At 39.2% G+C, this 20,226-nt stretch overlaps 1 protein-coding gene across 1 annotated transcript in view; it reads left to right on the plus strand.

Annotated features, from left to right (window-relative positions):
• IL31RA (interleukin 31 receptor A) overlaps positions 1-20,226 on the plus strand; it is a 99,063-nt gene that overhangs the window by 38,086 nt on the left and 40,751 nt on the right. Inside the window, exon 4 of the mRNA XM_045443819.1 lies at positions 19,964-20,081. Coding sequence (XP_045299775.1) covers positions 19,964-20,081 — 118 coding nt within the window. The remainder of the gene's footprint in view (positions 1-19,963; positions 20,082-20,226) is intronic.

Consider the following 20,226-nt stretch of genomic DNA (forward strand, 5'->3'; position numbering starts at 1 on the left):
CATATGAATTTAGGCATATACAATAAATACCATCACACATAGTAATTGGAGGTGACCAAGAGGCAGATAATGTCTTCCAGGCCTCTCTTTTGCCATGGCCTGCCTTGTTGCCCCCTAGGGTATTCCCGTGGTACTTAGGATTTTTATAGACAATATAGACACGTAGGCCTTTATCTCTCTGTGTCATCTAACCTCTTTTGGCCCATTTAGAAACCAAAAATTGGTCCCAGTTACCCAATTTACAGTTCAAATTATGTGCATCATGGCTCCTATCAACTCACCCTTCCCCTCAACGTACCTTTTTCTGTCTCCTCTCTGTGGCTTCTTCTCTTATTACCTTTTACTTGTACCATGTCTTATGTAACTGGCTCCAGTTTCCACCAGACTTCCCTTTTAGACTATCCTTCCTTTGATCTCTGATCAGCCCTGCCTTTCTTCTATTACAAGACACTTTTCAAAACACTAACTTTGGGGGTGCCTGGGTGGCTCAGTCAGTTAAGCGGCTGACTTTGGCTCAGGTCATGATCTCGCGGTCCGTGAGTTCGAGCCCCGCGTTGGGCTCTGTGCTGACAGCTCAGAGCCTGGAGCCTGTTTCAGATTCTGTGTCTCCCTCTCTCTGACCCTCCCCTGTTCATGCTCTGTCTCTCCCTGTCTCAAAAACAAATAAAACATTAAAAAAAAATTAAAAAAAAAAAACACCTAACTTTGCAACAGCACCTAAGTGATATAAGCATATAGGAAAGAAGGGAGATTGGGAACATTTTAATTTTGAAAAATGTTCTTTTTGCATGTGGACATTTCTCTGATAAGCAAGAGTATTCCCCTTAGAGGAAGTTAATAAATATTTCCCTTTTTATACACATAGGGAAAATAGTTATGTTGAGAAATAGGAATATAGTTGTGGATTGTTTTTGAAGATGTGGGGCAAGGATAGATATGTACCAATAGTAAATCTAGCCTTCAGATGTCCATTTTTAAAAAATAAAAATTCTGTTTTTGAATAATTTAGATTTATAGGAAGCTTGTGAAGATAGTGCAGAGAGCTCTTACATAACCCTCATCCAGCTATCCCCATTATTAATATCTTATAATACCATAGTACATTTGCCAAAACTCAGAAACCGATACTGACACGTTAGTACTGACTAAATTCCAGACTTTATTTAGATTTCACTAGTTTTTTTCATTAATGTTTTCTCTCTGTGCTAGGATTGAATTTAGGGTACCATATTGCATCGCATTGTCACAACTCCCTACCTAGTCTCTTCTGGTCTGTGACAGTTTGTTAGTCTTTCCTGGTTTCTCAAGGTCTTAACACTCTTGAGTACTTGCCAGTACTCCTGGGTTTTGTAATAAGTACAAGGGAGGTGAAGTGCCCTTGTTATTCTATCACAGGTTGTGGCAGCCTTCAGATGAAGAGTTGATATCCTAATTAGAGAACATGAATAAGACCTAAAATCAGCATCCTGTTTGCCAACATGTGGAAATGGGAGGATGATAGATGTATAGGCTCTGTGAATCATGGTGGTTCCATTGCATAAAGTAAAAGCAGTTGACATATGCGGGGTCACACCAGATAACTGAGGCTGGAAATGTAAGTCAAGCAAGCAAGTAAAAGTGAAGCCTAATATTGTTTGTTGATTTGGTTCCTTCTTCTTCCAGTTCTTTCCAGCCTCCTATTTGTGATAAAACAAATCTCAAATGACCTAAAATACATAGATAGAATGTTATGAGGATATATGAAAAGAGGAGAGAAAACTACTGATAAAATGAATTCTACCCCCAAGTCTTAGAATCCTGGATTTTCATAGCAGACCATTTTTTTACATTAGTCAGGGAAACTTGTTTATGCTGCAAAAATAAATAAGCCTCAAATCTTAGTATTCAAAACAGCAAACTGTGTATGTCCATCAGAGGTAAGTAGGATCCCAGGGTGATGAAGGCTCTACCATCCTAAGACACTGTCATATCAACGTGGATTTTCAGTGTGTGCAGGAACAGAGGAAGGAGAGAAAGGACAATTGTACACCAAAACTTAAATGCTCCTCTCATGTCATTGGCCACAGCAAGTCATGTGGCCATGGCTAATTTCAAGGGAACAAGAAAATAAAATCTTACCATAAGTCCAAGAAGGGGAGATATTGATGAACACTGAAGATACTACTGAACTTATATTTTATTCATCACAAATCTCTTCTCTAATACTAGAGTAGGGGATCAGAATACTCAATTCCAAAATATGCCATTGGGATTATTTTGATGTGGAGGTAGACGAGAATCAACAAATGCAGTAATGAAGCCTACTCCCATTAGTTTCCCACATATATTTACCTTCCTGCAGTTTGCTACCCTTGAAAACCTAAATTCCTTTTCCTTTGTCTGGTCTCTTCACAAATTTATTGTATTTTTAAGATACTATGTGAGCCCAAGATTTAACCACCTTTTTGAGTTATTCTTCACTGAGGTTTATCCTGCATCATGTGCACTACATATGTTAATAAACTGTTTTCTCTTTTAATCTGTCTTTTGTTAGTCTCATTTTATAAGAACCCAGCTGCAGAACCTAGGAGGGTAGGAGGAACAGGATTTTTTCTTCTCATACACCAATATTTATATAAGAATATTGCTTTCTTGCCATATTTCAAGCAGTAAGGACAAGACAAATGTAGCTCCTTTAAAAAGCTCACATGGGGACTTCCTGAGGAAGATGGCGGCATAGGAGGACGCTGGGCTCACCACGCGTCCTGCTGATCACTTAGATTCCACCTACACCTGCCTAAATAATCCAGAAAACAGCCAGAGGATTAGCAGAACGGAGTCACTGGAGCCAAGCGCAGACGAGAGGCCCACGGAAGAGGGTAGGAAGGGCGAGGAGGCGGTGCGCGCTCCACGGACTGGCGGGAGGGAGCCGGGGCGGAGGGGCAGCTCGCCAGCCAAGCAGAGCCCCCGAGTGTGGCTGGCAAAAGCGGAGGGGCCTGACGGACTGTGTTCTGACAGCAAGCGCGACTTAGCGTCTGGGAAGTCATAACTTAACAGCTCTGCTCAGAAAGCTGGAAGGCTGGAGGACAAAGGGAGGGAGAGCTGCTGAGCCCCCGGACGACAGAGCTCAGCTTGGTGGGGAACAAAGGCGCGCGCCAGCGCCATCTCCCCCGCCCATCCCCCAGCCAAAATCCCAAAGGGAACCACTTCCTGCCAGGGAACTTGCTCGCTCCGCACAAACACCCAACTCTGTGCTTCTGCGGAGCCAAACCTCCAGCAGCGGATCTGACTCCCTCCCGCTGCCACAGGGCCCCTCTGGAAGTGGATCACCTAAGGAGAAGCGAGCTAAGCCTGCCCCTCCTGCCCCCGTGCACCTTGCCTACCCATCCCAGCTAATACGCCAGATCCCCAGCACGACAAGCCTGGCAGTGTGCAAGTAGTCCAGACGGGCCACGCCACCCCACAGTGAATCCCACCCCTAGGAGAGGGGAAGAGAAGGCACACACCAGTCTGACTGTGGCCCCAGCGGTGGGCCGGGGGCAGACATCAGGTCGGACTGCGGCCCCGCCCACCAACTCCTGTTATACACCACAGCACAGGGGAAGTGCCCTGCAGGTCCTCACCACTCCAGGGACTATCCAAAATGACCAAACGGAAGAATTCCCCTCAGAAGAATCTCCAGGAAATAACAACAGCTAATGAGCTGATCAAAAAGGATTTAAATAATGTAACAGAAAGTGAATTTAGAATAATAGTCATAAAATTAATCGCTGGGCTTGAAAACAGTATAGAGGACAGCAGAGAATCTCTTGCTACAGAGCTCAAGGGACTAAGGAACAGTCACGAGGAGCTGAAAAGCGCTTTAAACGAAATGCAAAACAAAATGGAAACGACGACAGCTCGGATTGAAGAGGCAGAGGAGAGAATAGGTGAACTAGAAGATAAAATTATGGAAAAAGAGGAAGCTGAGAGAAAGAGAGATAAAAAAATCCAGGAGTATGAGGGGAAAATTAGAGAACTAAGTGATACACTAAAAAGAAATAATATACGCATAATTGGTATCCCAGAGGAGGAAGAGAGAGGGAAAGGTGCTGAAGGGGTACTTGAAGAAATTATAGCTGAGAACTTCCCTGAACTGGGGAAGGAAAAAGGCATTGAAATCCAAGAGGCACAGAGAACTCCCTTCAGACGTAACTTGAATCGATCTTCTGCACGACATATCATAGTGAAACTGGCAAAACACAAGGATAAAGAGAAAATTCTGAAAGCAGCAAGGGATAAACGTGCCCTCACATATAAAGGGAGACCTATAAGACTCGTGACTGATCTCTCTTTTGAAACTTGGCAGGCCAGAAAGAATCGGAACGATATCTTCAGTGTGCTAAACAGAAAAAATATGCAGCCGCGAATCCTTTATCCAGCAAGTCTGTCATTTAGAATAGAAGGAGAGATAAAGGTCTTCCCAAACAAACAAAAACTGAAGGAATTTGTCACCACTAAACCAGCCCTACAAGAGATCCTAAGGGGGACCCTGTGAGACAAAGTACCAGAGACATCACTACAAGCATAAAGCATACAGACATCACAATGACTCTAAACCCGTATCTTTCTATAATAACACTGAATGTAAATGGATTAAATGCGCCAACCAAAAGACATAGGGTATCAGAATGGATAAAAAAACAAGACCCATCTATTTGCTGTCTACAAGAGACTCATTTTAGACCTGAGGACACCTTTAGATTGAGAGTGAGGGGATGGAGAACTATTTATCATGCTACTGGAAGCCAAAAGAAAGCTGGAGTAGCCATACTTATATCAGACAAACTAGACTTTAAATTAAAGGCTGTAACAAGAGATGAAGAAGGGCATTATATAATAATTACAGGGTCTATCCATCAGGAAGAGCTAACAATTGTAAATGTCTATGCGCCGAATACCGGAGCCCCCAAATATATAAAACAATTACTCATAAACATAAGCAACCTTATTGATAAGAACGTGGTAATTGCAGGGGACTTTAACACCCCACTTACAGAAATGGATAGATCATCTAGACACACGGTCAATAAAGAAACAAGGGCCCTGAATGAGACATTGGATCAGATGGACTTGACAGATACATTTAGAACTCTGCATCCCAAAGCAACAGAATATACTTTCTTCTCAAGTGCACATGGAACATTCTCCAAGATCATATACTGGGTCACAAAGCAGCCCTTCATAAGTTTACAAGAATTGAAATTATACCATGCATACTTTCAGACCACAATGCTATGAAGCTTGAAATCAACCACAGGAAAAAGTCTGGAAAATCTCCAAAAGCATGGAGGTTAAAGAACACCCTACTAACGAGTGAGTGGGTCAACCAGGCAATTAGAGAAGAAATTAAAAAATATATGGAAACAAACGAAAATGAAAATACGACAATCCAAACGCTTTGGGACGCAGCGAAGGCAGTCCTGAGAGGAAAATACATGGCAATCCAGGCCTATCTCAAGAAACAAGAAAAATCCCAAATACAAAATCTAACAGCACACCTAAAGGAAATAGAAGCAGAACAGCAAAGGCAGCCTAAACCCAGCAGAAGAAGAGAAATAATAAAGATCAGAGCAGAAATAAACAATATAGAATCTAAAAAAACTGTAGAGCAGATCAATGAAACCAAGAGTTGGTTTTTTGAAAAAATAAACAAAATTGACAAACCTCTAGCCAGGCTTCTCAAAAAGAAAAGGGAGATGATCCAAATAGATAAAGTCATGAATGAAAATGGAATTATTACAACCAATCCCTCAGAGATACAAACAATTATCAGGGAATACTATGAAAAATTATATGCCAACAAATTGGACAACCTGGAAGAAATGGACAAATTCCTAAACACCCACACCCTTCCAAAACTCAATCAGGAGGAAATAGAAAGCTTGAACAGACCCATAACCAGCGAAGAAATTGAATCGGTTATCAAAAATCTCCCAACAAATAAGAGTCCAGGACCAGATGGCTTCCCAGGGGAGTTCTACCAGACGTTTAAAGCAGAGATAATACCTATCCTTCTCAAGCTATTCCAAGAAATAGAAAGGGAAGGAAAACTTCCAGACTCATTCTATGAAGCCAGTATTACTTTGATTCCTAAACCAGACAGAGACCCAGTAAAAAAAGAGAACTACCGGCCAATATCCCTGATGAATATGGACGCAAAAATTCTCAATAAGATACTAGCAAATCGAATTCAACGGCATATAAAAAGAATTATTCACCATGATCAAGTGGGATTCATTCCTGGGATGCAGGGCTGGTTCAACATTCGCAAATCAATCAACGTGATACATCACATTAGCAAAAAAAAAGAGAAGAACCATATGATCCTGTCAATCGATGCAGAAAAGGCCTTTCACAAAATCCAGCACCCTTTCTTAATAAAAACCCTTGAGAAAGTCGGGATAGAAGGAACATACTTAAAGATCATAACAGCCATTTATGAAAAGCCCACAGCTAACATCATCCTCAATGGGGAAAAACTGAGAGCTTTTTCCCTGAGATCAGGAACACGACAAGGATGCCCACTCTCCCCACTGTTGTTTAACATAGTGCTGGAAGTTCTAGCATCAGCAATCAGACAACAAAAGGAAATCAAAGGCATCAAAATTGGCAAAGATGAAGTCAAGCTTTCGCTTTTTGCAGATGACATGATATCATACATGGAAAATCCAATAGACTCCACCAAAAGTCTGCTAGAACTGATACATGAATTCAGCAAAGTTGCAGGATACAAAATCAATGTACAGAAATCAGCTGCATTCTTATACACTAACAATGAAGCAACAGAAAGACAAATAAAGAAAGTGATCCCATTCACAATTGCACCAAGAAGCATAAAATACCTAGGAATAAATATAACCAAAGATGTAAAAGATCTGTATGCTGAAAACTATAGAAAGCTTATGAAGGAAATTGAAGAAGATATAAAGAAATGGAAAGACATTCCCTGCTCATGGATTGGAAGAATAAATATTGTCAAAATGTCAATACTATCTAAAGCTATCTACACATTCAATGCAATCCCAACCAAAATTGCACCAGCATTCTTCTCGAAACTAGAACAAGCAATCCTAAAATTCATATGGAACCACAAAAGGCCCCGAATAGCCAAAGTCATTTTGAAGAAGAAGACCAAAGCAGGAGACATCACAATCCCAGACTTTAGCCTCTACTACAAAGCTGTCATCATCAAGACAGCATGGTATTGGCACAAAAACAGACACATAGACCAATGGAATAGAATAGAAACCCCAGAACTAGACCCACAAACGTATGGCCAACTCATCTTTGACAAAGCAGGAAAGAATATCCAATGGAAAAAAGACAGTCTCTTTAACAAACGGTGCTGGGAGAACTGGACAGCAACATGCAGAAGGTTGAAACTAGACCACTTTCTCACACCATTCACAAAAATAAACTCAAAATGGATAAAGGACCTGAATGTGAGACAGGAAACCATCAAAACCTTAGAGGAGAAAGCAGGAAAAGACCTCTCTGACCTCAGCCGTAGCAATCTCTTACTCGACACATCCCCAAAGGCAAGGGAATTAAAAGCAAAAGTGAATTACTGGGACCTTATGAAGATAAAAAGCTTCTGCACAGCAAAGGAAACAACCAACAAAACTAAAAGGCAACCAACAGAATGGGAAAAGATATTTGCAAATGACATATTGGACAAAGGGCTAGTATCAAAATCTATAAAGAGCTCACCAAACTCCACACCTGAAAAACAAATAATCCAGTGAAGAAATGGGCAGAAAACATGAAAAGACACTTCTCTAAAGAAGACATCCGGATGGCCAACAGGCACCTGAAAAGATGTTCAACATCGCTCCTTATCAGGGAAATACAAATCAAAACCACAGTCAGATATCACCTCACGCCAGTCAGAGGGGCCAAAATGAACAAATCAGGAGACTATAGATGCTGGAGAGGATGTGGAGAAACGGGAACCCTCTTGCTTTGTTGGTGGGAATGCAAATTGGTACAGCCGCTCTGGAAAGCAGTGTGGAGGTTCCTCAGAAAATTAAAAATAGACCTACCCTACGACCCAGCAGTAGCACTGCTAGGAATTTATCCAAGGGATACAGGAGTACTGATGCATAGGGGCACTTGTACCCCAATGTTCATAGCAGCACTCTCAACAATAGCCAAATTATGGAAAGAGCCTAAATGTCCATCAACTGATGAATGGATAAAGGAATTGTGGTTTATATACACAATGGAATACTACATGGCAATGAGAAAAAATGAAATATGGCCTTTTGTAGCAACATGGATGGAACTGGAGAGTGTGATGCTAAGTGAAATAAGCCATACAGAGAAAGACAGATACCATATGGTTTCACTCTTATGTGGATCCTGAGAAACTTAACAGAAACCCATGGGGGAGGGGAAGGAAAAAAAAAAAAAAAAAGAGGTTAGACTGGGAGAGAGCCAAAGCATAAGAGACTCATAAAAACTGAGAACAAACTGAGGGTTGATGGGGGGTGGGAGGGAGGGGAGGGAGGGTGATGGGTATTGAGGAGGGCACCTTTTGGGATGAGCACTGGGTGTTGTATGGAAACCAATTTGACAATAAATTTCATATATTAAAAAAAAAAGCTCACATGGAATGGAAAATCATTTTTAAAACCACTTTCTCCTTTCCTGATACCTGGGGAACCAAATGGTTCTGGTTATGGGAACAAGCTGTTTGACTCCCCTTTTGACCCATGCCTTTTATATATATTAATTAAAGCTTCTGAAGGAATGAAGGAGAGGTATTCAAAGATGACCAGGAAAGTAAAGATACTGAGTTTTGACATTGTTGGTTTTGAATCATAAGGACTTATTCCTACATGAGTTTTTGTGGCTGGCTTTGGATTCAGCCAGTGCAAGGCAAAGTAAGAATGAGACGGAAATAAAATAAAATATGACTATAAGAAGCCAAAATGAGACTAGCACAAGACCAAAGAATATCCTGGGGATACAGAGAAAAACTTCTTGTTTCCTTGTTCTCCAGCAAAGGCTCAACTTTAAAATCCTGCTAAAAGTGAGTGTAATGGGTTAAGTGAAATGGAGGGTGAAGGGCAAGCTATTATTTAATGAATATTTCAAGCAAACTTGTCCAAAGAATTGAAGACCGACCCACATGTATACACAAATGCACACACGTGTATCCTGCCGTCATCTCTGAGTCACGGAGGCAGAGCGAATTGGTTAGTGTGAAAGTTGTTCCTCTCGGGATATTATGGGATGACCTTTGGTTCACTGCCTCGTAGGCTTTTGCTTGTTTCCACTGACAGTTGTTAATCTGTTTGTATTCTTATTGCTCACCCAAGAAATTTTTCATGGAGGTTTTCAAGCTGCGTGGGCTCTTTGAAGAATGTGTTACTGGTCTAGCTTCTAATTTCCATTTACCATGAAGCAATTGGTTCAGTTCTAGTTATGCTGGTCTTTTTAAGCACTTGGACTTGGAGATCACCATCTTTGTCATGGTTTTCAGCATGAAAATAGTAAAGATGGAAAATCTTTTCTAAATTAAGTTTTATGTTAATTCCAATGTAATGAGCATACAGTGTTAAATTAGTTTCAGGTGCACAATGTAGTGATTCAACAATTCCATACATCACCTGGTATTCATCAAAACAAATGAACTCCTTAATCCTCTTCACCTATTTCACCCATCCCCCACCTCACCTCCCTTCTGGTAATCATCAGTTTGTTCTCTAAGGGTCTATTTCTTTGTATCTCTCTCTCTCTCTCTCTTTTCCCTTTGCTTATTTGTTTTGTTCTTCAAATTCCACATATGAATGAGATCATATTGTATTTGTCTTTCTCTGATTGATTTATTTTGCTTAACATTATACTCTAGCTCCATCCATATTGTTGCAAATGGTAAGATTTCATTGTTTCTTATGGCTGAATGTTATTCCATTATCTATCCCCTTATATCTGTGTCTGTATATATCTATATATACATATATATCTATATATATAGTGGAATATTTATATATATATATATATATATATACATATATATATAATTCATCTTCTTTACTCATTCATCTATCGATGGACATTTGGGCTGCTTTCACATCTTGGCTATTGTAAATAATGCTGCTATAAGCATAGGGATGTATGTGTCCTTTTGAATTAGTGTTTTTATATTTTTTGGGTAAATACCAAGTAGTATGATTACTGAATTGTAGTATAGTTCTGTTTTTAACTTTTTGAAGAACCTCCATACTGTTTTCCACACTGGCTGCACCAGTTTGCATTCCTACCAATGGTGTAAGAAGGTTCCATTTTCTCTACATCCTCCCCAGCACCTGTTGTTTCTTGTGCTGTTGATTTTTAGCCATTCTGATGTGTGTGATGATGAGTGAAGTTGAGGAACATTTTGTGTGTTGGTTGGCCATTTAGATGTCTTCTTTGGAGAAATATCTGTTCATGTCTTCTGCCCGTTTTTTAGTTTAATTATTTGGGTTTTGGTTGTTGAGTTTTATAAGTTCTTTATATATTTTGGGTACTAACTCTTTATCAGAAATGTCATTTGCAAATATCTTCTCCCATTCAGTGGGTTGTCTTGAGTTTTGTTGATTGTTTTCTTCACTGGGAAGAAGCTTTTTATTTTGATGCAGTTCCCATAGTTATTTTTGCTTTTATTTCCCTTCAGGAGATATATCTAGAAAAATGTTGCTACAGCTGATGTCAAATAAATTACTGCCTGTGCTCTCTTCTAGGATTTTTATGATTTCAAGTGTCACATTTAGGTCTTTAATCCATTTTTTAAAAGTTTATTTACTTATTTTTAGAGAGAGAGCATGAGTGAGCGAGCACAAGTTGGGGAGATGCAGATAGAAGGAGAGACAGAATTCTAAGCAGGCTCCACACCTTCAGTACAGAGCCTGATGTGGGGCTCAAATTCACAAACTGTGTGATCATGACTTGAGCTGAGATCAAGAGTCAGATGCTTAAATGACTGTGCCACCCAGGCGCCCCGGTCTTTAATCCATTTTTTAAAGTTTATTTATTTATTTTGAAAGAGGGAAAGCACAAGCAAGAGAGGACCAGAAAGAAAAGGAGAGAGAATCCCAAACAGGCTCCACATTATCAGTGCAGAGCCTGACTCAGGGTTCGAACTTATGAACTGTGAGATGAACATGAGCCAAAATCAAGGTTGGATGCTTAACTGACTGAGCCACCCAGGTGCCCCTAACCACTTTGAATTTTTTTGTGTGTGTATGGTGTAAGAAGGTGGTCCAGTTTCATTCTTTTGCATGTTGCTGTCCAGTGTTCCCAGCACCATTTATTGAAGAGGCTGTCTTTTTTCCTACTGGATATTCATTTCTGCTTCATCAGGGAATAATTGACCATATAATTGTGGGTTTATTTCTGGGTTTTCTTTTCTGTTTTGTTAATCTATATGTCTTTTTTTGTGTCAGTACCATACTGTTTTGATTACTGCAACTTTGTAATGTAACTTGTAGTCTGATATTGTGATGCCTCCTGCTTTGCTTTTCTTTTTCAAGATTGCTTTGGCTGTTTGTTTGTTTTTTTGTTTTTGTGGTTCCATATAAATTCTAGGATTATTTGTTCTAGATCTGTGAAAAAATTTGTTGGTATTTTGATAGGGATTGCATTAAATGTGTAGATTGCTTTGGGTGCTATAGACATTTTAACAATATTTGTTCTTTGATCCACAAGTATTGAATATCTTTCTGCTTCTTTGTGTCATCTTCAGTTTCTTTCATCATTGTTTTATAGCTTTCAGAGTTCAGGTCTTTCACCCCTTTGGTTAAGTTTATTATTAGGTTTATTATTTTTTTGAGCACTGGTAAATAGGGTTGCTTTCTAACTCTGTTTATCTGTTGGTTCATTATTTAGTATATAGAAATGTAATAAATTTTATATGTTGATTTTGTATCCTAAGTGTTTACTATCAATTCTAGTAGTTTTTTGGTGGAGTCTTGAGGGTTTTCTGTATGATGTCATCTGCAAATAGTGAAAGTTTTACTTCTTCCTTACCAATATGGATGCCTTTTATTTCTTTTTGTTGTCTGATTGCTGTGGCTAGGACTTTCGGCACTGTGATGAACAGAAGTGGTTGGAGTGGACATTCTTATCTTGTTCCTGATGTTAGGGAAAAGCTCTCATTTCTTCTCCTTGAGTATGATGTTAGCTGTGGGTTTTTCATATATGGCTTTTATTAAGTTGAACTATGTTCCCTCTAGATCTACTCTATAGAAGATTTCTATCATTAATGGGTGTTGTATTTTGTCAAATGGTTTTTTGCATCTACTGAAATAATCATATGGTTTTTATCCTTTCTCTTAATGATCTGATGTGTCACATTGATTGATTTACAAATATTGAACCACCTTTGCAATCCAGGAATCTCACTGTATCATGATGAATGACTTTTTAAAAATTTATCATTGGATTCAGTTTACTGGTACTTTGTTGAGGATTTTTGCATCTATGTTCATCAGAGATATTGGCCTATACTTCTCTTTTAAAAAAAAATTTTTTTTAACGTTTATTTATTTTTGAGACAGAGACAGAGCATGAACGGGGGAGGGGCAGAGATAGAGGGAGACACAGAATCAGAAGCAGGCTCTAGGCTCTGAGCCATCAGCCCAGAGCCCGACGCGGGGCTCAAACTCACGGACCGTGAGATCGTGACCTGAGCTGAAGTCAGATGCTCAACTGACTGAGCCACCCAGGCGCCCCTACTTCTCTTTTTTTGGGTGCAGTCTTGAACTGGTTTTGGTATCTGGGTAATGCTGGCTTCATAGAATGAATTTGGAAGTTTCCTCCCTCTTCTGTTTTTTGGAATAGTTTGAGAAGAATGAGTGTTAACTATTTTATTTTACTTTATTTTATTTTATTTTATTTTATTTTATTTTATTTTATTTATTATTTTAGAGAAAGAGAGCATGAGTTGGGGGCAGAAAGGGGGGGAGAAGAGAGAGAGAGAGAGAGAGAGAGAGAGAGAGAGAATGAATGAATGTGAATCTCAAGCAGGCTTCCTGACCTTGATGCAAGTCTCCATTGTATGAACCATGAAATCATGACCTCATGACCTGAGCTGAAATCGAGTCGGATGCTTAACTTCACTGTGTCACCTCAGGCGCCTCTGTTGGGAGTGTTTTGATTACTGATTCAAGTTCCTTTCTAATAATGGATCTGTTCAAAGTTTCTATTTCTCCCTGTTTCAGTTTTGGTAGGTTATATGTTTCTAGTAATTTATCCATTTCTTCTAGGTTGTCCAGTTTCTTGGCATATAATTTTTTGTAACATTCTCTTACAGTTGTTTGTATTTCTGTAGTGTTGGTTGTTATTTCTCCTATTTCATTTTTGATTTTGTTTATTTGAGTTCTCTCTCTCATGAGTTTTTTTTTTGATGACCTAGAGGTTTATCAATTTTATTGATTTTTTCAAAGAACCAGCTCCTGCTCATTGATCTGTTCTATTATTTTTTGTAGGTTCTGTAACATTTATTTCTGCTCTAATCTTTATTATTTCCTTCCTTCTGCTGGTTTTAAGTTTTGTTTGTTGTTTTTTTCTAACTCCTTTACATGTAAGGTTAGGTTGTTTACTTGAGACTTTTCTTGCTTCTTGATATAGGCCTATATTGCTATAAATTTTCCTCTTAGAACCCATTTTGCTGAATCCCAAAGATTTAGACTATTCTGTTTTCATTTTCATTTGTTTCCATCTAAATTTTATTTCTTCTTTGATTTCTTGTTTGATGCATTCATTGTTTACTAGCATGGTATCTAACCTGTATGCATTTGTGGTCTTTCCAGATTTTTTCCTGTGGTTGATTTCTAGTTTTATAGTGTTGCGGTCAGAAAAGATACATGCTATGACTTTGATCTTTTTGAATTTGTTGTGACTTGCCTTGTGACCTAATACGGGATCTAGTCTGGAGAATGTTCCATGTGCATTTGAAAAGAATGTGTGTACTGATGTTTCAGGATGGGCGTTCTGAATATATCTGTCAGATTCAACTGGTCCAATGTGTCATTCAAAGCTGATGTTCCCTTGTTGATTTTCTGTGTAGATGATCTCTTTACTGATGTACATGGGACTTTAAAGTCCCTTACTATTACTGTATTACTATTGATTATTTTCTTTATGTTTGTTGTTAACTGTTTTATGTATTTGGTTGCTACCATATTGAGTGCATAAATACTTACGATTGTTATATATTCTTATTGGATTGTCCCCTTTGTAATTATATAATGTCCGTCTTTGTCCTTTGTTACAGTCTTTGTTTTAAAGTCTATTTTGTCTGGGGGTGCCTGGGTGGCTCAGTCGACTGAGCTTCTGACTCCAGCTCAGGTCATGATCTCATGGTCTGTGAGTTCGAGCCCCACATCAGGCTCTGTGCTGACAGCTTGGAGCCTGGAGCCTGCTTCAGATTCTGTGTCTCCCTCTCTCTCTGACCCTCCCCAGTTCATGCTTTGTTTCTCTCTGTCTCAAAAATAAGTAAACATTAAAAAAAATAAAGTCTATTTTGTCTGATATAAGTATTACTACCCCACCTTTCTTTTGACACCCATCTGCATGATAAATGTTTCTCTATTCCCTCACTTGCAGTCTGTAGATATCTTCAGGTCTGAAATTAGTCTCTAGTAGGCAGTATATAGATGGATCTTGTTTTTATTAATCCATTCTGTGGTCACTCTGTGTCTTTTGATTGGAGCATTTAGTCTATTTACATTCAAAGTAATTATTGATCTGTAGTATGTTATTTATTGCTATTTTGTTACTTGTTTTGTGGTTGTTTCTATGGTTTTTCTCTGATCCTTTTGTCTCTTGCTCTTTTTTGTGGTTTGCTGGTTTTCTTGGTGATATACTTGTATACCTTCCTCTTTATTCTGGGCGTATATATTACTGTTTTTTAAATTTATAGTTATCATAGATTTGTACATAACATCTAATGCATATAGCAGTCTGTATTAAGTTGATGGTTGCTTAAGTTTGAACCCATTTTTTACTCCTTTCCCCCATGTTTTAGGTGTATGGTATCATATTTTACATCCTTTTATTTTGTGAATCCTTTGTGAAAAAAACCTTTCAGTGGTTTTTACAGATGTACCTCTTTTTCACACTCTCATTTATGGTCTTTCCTTTCTACTCACAGAGCCCCCCTTAATATTTCTTGCAGGGTTGGTTTAGTAGTCATGAACGCCTTAGTTTTTGTGTCTGAAACTAAAACTCTTTATCTCTCCTTATATTCTGAATGGTAGCCTTGCTGGATAGAGTATTGTTGGCTGCAAATTTTTCCCTTTCAGCACTTTGAATATATAATGCCATGCCCTTCTGGTCTGCAAAGTTTCTGATGAAAAATCTGCTGATATCCTGATAGGGTTTCCCTTGTATGTAACTGTCTTCTTTTCTCTTCCTGCTTTTAAGATTTTTTTCTTCATCACTAATTTTTACCATTTTAATTAGAATGTGTCTTTGTGTAGACCTCCTTGGGTTGATTTTTTGGGGGTCTCTGACTCCTGTATCTGGATATATATTTCCTTCCCCAGATTAAGAATATTTTCAGCTATTATTTCTTGAAGTAAGCTTTTGCCCCCTTTTTTCTCTCTTCTTTCTCTGGGATCGCCATGATGTCTGTGTTATCAGATATAATGGAGTCACTGAGTTCCCTAAGACTATTCTCAATAGGTATGATTTTTTTCCTCTCGTTTGCTCAGCTTGGTTACTTTCCATTACTTTGACTTCCAGGTCATTAATTTGTTCCTCTGTTTCATTTAGCCTGCTCTTTATTCCATCAAGTGTATTTTTAATTTATTTATTGTGTCCTTCATCTCTGATTCTTTTTTATCTCTTTGTCAAGTGTCTCACTGATGTCCTCTACTCTTTTCCCCAGTCCAGTGAATATCTTTATGATCCTTACTTTAAATTTAAATTCTCTGTCAGGCTTATTACTCATGTCTGTTTTGCTTAGGTCTGTCTCCTATATTTCTCTGTCTCCTGATTTTTTTTTGTAATTCTCTGTATATGTTTCTCTGTGTTAGGTAAGTCAACTATGTCTTCTGCTCTTGAAGGTAGTGGACTTAAAAAGAAGAAGTCCTTAAGTATCCTGTAGTGCAGTGTCCCCTGCTTCCCAGGGCCTGTCACTTCAGATAGTTTCTCTTGTGTGTGTTGTATGTGCTTTGCTGTGTTCTTGTATCTTTTCCCTTTAGTTTAGTTGTCTGTAGTGGCTCTTTTTGCCTACTGTGGGAAGTACTTGGTCCCTGGCAGGTGTGGCCTGCATTTATACAAGGTAAATGCTGGTTTACTTGCTAATTGAGACCTGGAGCTTCTGCTGTTAGTACTGGCTAGCCTAAGTAAATGGACAAATGGTGCATGGGTGGGTCTTGCACTTTTAACAAAGTGCACCTCAGACTTCTGCAGAGTCTGCTGCTACCAAGACCAAGGCTCTAAAAAGGCACAGGTCAAGAGTTGCAATGTAGGTGAGATTTGCACCGATCATCTGGGAGAAAGGCTCTGCGGTGCTGAGACTGAGGCAAGCGTGACTGGAAATGCCAGATCCAGTGAAGGATGGGGCCGGGGGGTGTTGGCAGTAGCACGTTAGGTAGCAAGTATGGGCAAAGCTGGTTCCCACATGTGCCTATGTGTTTATGCTGGGGGGTGGGGATGGGAAATGGTGTCTTCCAGCTCCTTTGTTCCTGGAGGAGTCTTTCTGAGATCCCTATCTCTTCAGAACATGCTCTGTAATGAGTAAATCATTCTCCCTCCTCTTTGCCACCCAGTGTTTTTCAAACTTTTGGTTCTACACTGTATCTGCTCAGGCTGCTAGTCAAATCGCATCTTCAAGGGTGGGGACTCAGCTTCCTAATGCCAGCAGAGCTCTCCCAGAGCTGAACACCTTATTTTAAGAATTCTAGGCTTTAAGTCCCACTATTTGCAAAAACTCATGAAATTAGGCTCCTCTTGTTTTCAAAGCCAAATGATATGGGGATTCATCTTCCAATTTTGGGTCCCTGACTTGATTGTCTTTTTCTTGCCTTTCACCATGCTTCCAGCTTGCTCCTGTCTGATGGCCACAGTCCCTGTAGGTCTCATATCACATGTCTACCTTCTTCAATGTGGTCTCTTCTCCACCTTTGGTTGTGGGGTTTGTTCTATAAATCTTTGGGTCTTTTTCTTGGTGTTTTATCTAGTTTTATCCATGGAAGGAGGTGAGCTTAGGGTACTCCTATGCTGCCATCTTCCCAGCAGCACGAGATAGAAAATCTTTGATGTCACTGCTGACTAATGGATGCTTCAGGGATTGGGTTCACGTGCAGGATTCAGAAGAAGGCAGCTTCTCAAGAAAAAGCTGGAAGCATTGACACAATGTGTAGGCACTTAGCTCTCCCTCATTCTTGTTTATCATTCCTAGGGGCTACTTTACCATGTGGGCAATGCTCATTTCATAGAAAAAATATATGAATATATACACAAATTCAAAAATCCTAAACCTAAACAGAACAGTGAATGTCCTGCATTCTGGAACCCTTTACCACTGCCTTTTTGTTAGAAGGTAATACCTTTGACAGAGATACAGAATTAGTTAGGTAATACTAATACAGTAAATACAGTATTAGTTAGGTGTACAGAGAAACTATAATATCCTTATAGTCTATGATCAATCTGATCAGTTCTAAAAAGTTCCTTCTCACCTGGAAAGCCAGGCAGGGTTGAGGAAGGGGTGGGGCTGGGTAGCACTCTTATTTGTTAACATTGGCTGTTCCTTCTGGTTTACAATCCTTTAGCTAATCCACTCTCTCTGGGGTAAATGCCCATGTTTCAGAGTTCCTACCTTTCTCCTGCTCCTCTATAAGATGGTATCTAGGTATATGAGCAGGGTTTATATGACTGCAGAGCCGTGGGCAAGGGCTTGTGCATCCATGTAAGCAAACCTTTGTGTTGCCTTCTGGTCTTCTCTGGACTTTCTGCTTTGGTCTCATGCATCGTCTGCTATTTGCTGCAAGATAGCTGGCTTTGCCTACACTTTGGGACATCATACTCGCACTTATTCCTGAAGTTCGTGTTCTATTTGCTTTCCTGTGGTCCTGAAGTCCCCTGTGCACAGAACTTCCACTGAATCCCAGGCCTGGACCAGTGTCACACATCTATACCCACCCTCCACCTGAGGCACCAGGGATTTCTGGATTCCTGCTTGCTGTACTTGCCTGTATGGAGCTTATCTAAAGAGCTACCCTCAGCCCACACTCTGCCAGTGTAGTGTTTTGCATTATGCTGGAGTTGATGCTGAGTGGAACATGAGGCTTCTTTTAGACTAAAGCCTTGTGACCTGCACCAGGCTGTGTCTGATGAAGTATGTCACCAGCCCCATTGACCTGTTTTACAGACCCATCTGTGTGTTTGTACTGTTCCACCAAGAACACTGACATCTGAGCTCTTTGCTCTACCTTACTTCCATTATCTCCCCACATATTCCCCTTCAATATTTTACTTGCCAGAAGTGATGGGCTTTTTCCCATTTCTTGTCTGGTAGAGACTTCCTTTTTAGATGCACTGTAGATTTACTTTGATATACAAAGGTAACCTAAGTTGTCTTCCTTTCTCAAAAATGCCTGCTTCTTAAGACTATGGTTTTGCCAAAGTCTCAAAAGGAATTTAGTTTGAATCTCAGAACTGAACATTGCCCTTAGTTGAAAATTGCCTTTAGTTCTTAATTATGGGTGTGTATATGTGCGTGCATGAGTGTGTATGATTAACCCCTTGGTCTTCTGGTGAAACCTCTGGACCACTTCTCAAAATAATATTTGTAAGTGTATAAATAATATACATGTGATTACAAAGAAACTCAAATATACTGAAATGATGTTATCAAAGTATTAAGGAAACAAATTTGTGACAGTAATATGTGTGTTTCTTAAATTTTTTTAATGTTTATTTTTCGGAGAGAGAGAGAGACAGAGCATGAGTGGGGGAGAGGCAGAGAGAGGGAAACACAGAATGTGAAGCAGGCTTAGGGCTCTGAGCTGTCATCACAGAGTCTGAAGTGGGGCTTGAACTCAGAAACTATGAGATCATAACCTGACCTGAAGTTGGACATTTAACTGACTGAGCTACCCAGGTGCCCCTGTCCTTCTTTATCAATACATTAAATGGGAAGGCCTAATAATTACTTTAGTGTAGTAATAGTAACAATAGTATTTGATATTTCAAGATATTTGCAACAACTGAAATATAAATGAAAATACCCTGAGTTTTAATGGTGACAAATTCACAAGTTAGGTTGTTGACCACATTCATGGGGGAAGAAAATTTTTAATTTCAACAAAAGGTTAGTGGAAAATCAAGATAAAAACTTTTTCCCATTTAAGTTCATGTACCCATGGATTCTGTCTCTGGACCTTTTCAGGGTCTAGATCTGTATTCTAGATGGTATCTTCTTTCTCTATGGAAGGATAGGTGTTATTGGGTGAGAAACCACAGGGAGCAAAATTTATAAACTATGGAAATACATGTAAAATATTTCAGAAATTTTCTCTATTAATGTAATCTTCTGATGAAAAACTATTGATACATAAAGTTGAAGTGTGGCATAGTTGAACATTTTGTGTTTTTCTCTTCTCCACATATCTTCCATTTCCCAGTTACCCAGACTGGTTCCATCATTTGATGCTTTACTTAGCATTTCACTAACACTTTATATTTGCCTGGTGTCTTAATACATTTTTGCTTCTCAAATGTTGCTTTTGAGTAAGAATGTAAAAAGTGCTTTTTAAAAAGTATAAATCTAGTTCTTTAAGATAAAGGAGTAATTGAAGAGATGGAGTTAGATTCTTTCCTTTGCCTTGATTAGGAGAATCTATATTATGTATCAACTAACCAAAACAGTCCAGTTTTTGATCCACCTAGTTTCATGAAATAATTACGTGTATGTATGTATGCATATATGTGTTTATTTATTTAGTTTTGCCAGCTAAACCTGAGAACATTTCCTGTGTCTTCTACTATGAGGAGAATTTTACTTGCACCTGGAGTCCAGAGAAAGAAGCCAGTTATACATGGTACAAAGTAAAGAGAACTTAGTAAGTACTGGAGCTTGTGTGCTATCAGTGGGAGTAAGGGTAGGAGGCAGAGGCTCCTGGTTCACTCATGATTCAAGTCACTTCTGAAGTGAAATGTTCTCCTCATTATAGCTTCTGGGTGACTCCCATAGCCTCCAATGGCTGG

This window comes from Leopardus geoffroyi, chromosome A1 (assembly GCF_018350155.1).
Source record: "Leopardus geoffroyi isolate Oge1 chromosome A1, O.geoffroyi_Oge1_pat1.0, whole genome shotgun sequence".
In the NCBI taxonomy this organism is placed as follows: domain Eukaryota; kingdom Metazoa; phylum Chordata; class Mammalia; order Carnivora; family Felidae; genus Leopardus; species Leopardus geoffroyi.